Source organism: Rhamphochromis longiceps, linkage group LG2, assembly GCF_057381845.1.
Source record: "Rhamphochromis longiceps isolate RC_006_pf linkage group LG2, R_longiceps_female_GT1.1, whole genome shotgun sequence".
In the NCBI taxonomy this organism is placed as follows: domain Eukaryota; kingdom Metazoa; phylum Chordata; class Actinopteri; order Cichliformes; family Cichlidae; genus Rhamphochromis; species Rhamphochromis longiceps.
In genome coordinates this window covers 6461159-6462375 of record NC_140558.1, presented here as the reverse complement: position 1 = coordinate 6462375, position 1217 = coordinate 6461159, and the positions used below count along the sequence as shown (strand labels likewise).

Below are 1217 nucleotides of genomic sequence, written 5' to 3'. Positions count from 1 at the left end.
TCCCTCGGACCCTCCAGCGAACCCTCCAGCGACCCTCCAGCGAAGGCAAAATGCATTTTGATTTTAATAAAGTATTATTTACCTTGTGTGAGTACAAGAAAACAATTATTAGAATACAATGTGTTAAATTTGCTTAGATAAGAGGTAGGGCTGCTCGATTATGGCGAAAATGATAATCACGATTATGTAATTGAGATCTCGATTATTTCACGATATTTATTTAACAATAACAATGTATTGAATAATTGCTTTAAAGATTGTCAAAAATAATATAAAATGGTGTGCAAATACTGATAACCGTGCAAATGTTTGCAATATAAAAAATAAATAAAAAATGTAAACATTAATGTTTAGTGAACTTCAAACTACTGCATAATATTTATGCATACAAATAACCAAACATCAAGGCAAGCTGTGTAGCCACAAAATGCACAATTGCATCAAACTGACATTGAGGTATGTCAACTAAAGTTGCTGCCTGAACAAAAATAAAATTAAACACTGAAAGTAGTACCTTTTATAAGAAATAAATAAAAACTAGTAGGCCCGAGTCCCATACAATCTCAAAATGGCTCAACAAAACATGGTTCCTGCAACCTTTCAAAGGTTTTTAGCCAAAAACACCAGCCTATTGACATGATCAGGCTTCAGGGATGCTCGCAGGCAGTTGACAACATTTCCACCAGTGCTGAAGGCCCTTTCTGATGAGGCACTTGTGGCTGGGATGCAAAGATATTTCTTTGCCAGGATGGAGAGTCGTGGGAAGAGGTTCTGTGATAGCTTCCACCACCCCAGTGGGTCTTCCTCTGTGTCCAGGGTCCCTGCCTGGAGGTAGGCCTGAAGCTCAAAAGCTATGGCCTGGTCCAGTTGAAGAGCATGTTCTGCACCTGGAGCTGTGCTGTGAGGGGCCTTAAAGAAGCTGCTTAGGCCCTTTTCCCTCTTCTTTTGGTTTGATGCACCATCATCAGCAACCTCCGTGTTACCAACGGGTGTCCCCATCACTGCAGCCTCCTTTAATGGGACAAACATAAAATGACAGCAACACAGAATGAGGAACCAGTTTTATCTGTCTCAGGTTTGGCATTCTAAAATACAATCCTTAAATAATTACTATAAATAATGATAGATAGACAGACAGACAGACAGACAGATAGATGTTTAGTATCTTTATAAATATGGGCAATGGACTTCATTTCCATTGTTAGTCTGGCTTTTAT

General features: G+C 39.1%; 1 protein-coding gene across 1 annotated transcript; it reads right to left on the bottom strand.

Annotated features, from left to right (window-relative positions):
• Positions 1-553: 553 nt before the first annotated feature.
• On the bottom strand, positions 554-1011 carry LOC146676882 (uncharacterized). The gene has a single exon (XM_085380580.1). It carries the CDS (start codon positions 997-999, stop codon positions 601-603), a length of 399 nt encoding a protein of 132 aa, XP_085236706.1. The 5' UTR covers positions 1000-1011; the 3' UTR covers positions 554-600.
• Positions 1012-1217: the final 206 nt, after the last annotated feature.

Coding starts and splice junctions, on each gene's coding strand:
- LOC146676882 (XM_085380580.1), bottom strand. CDS start 999: ATGGGGACACCCGTTGGTAACACGGAGGTTGCTGATGATGGTGCATCA.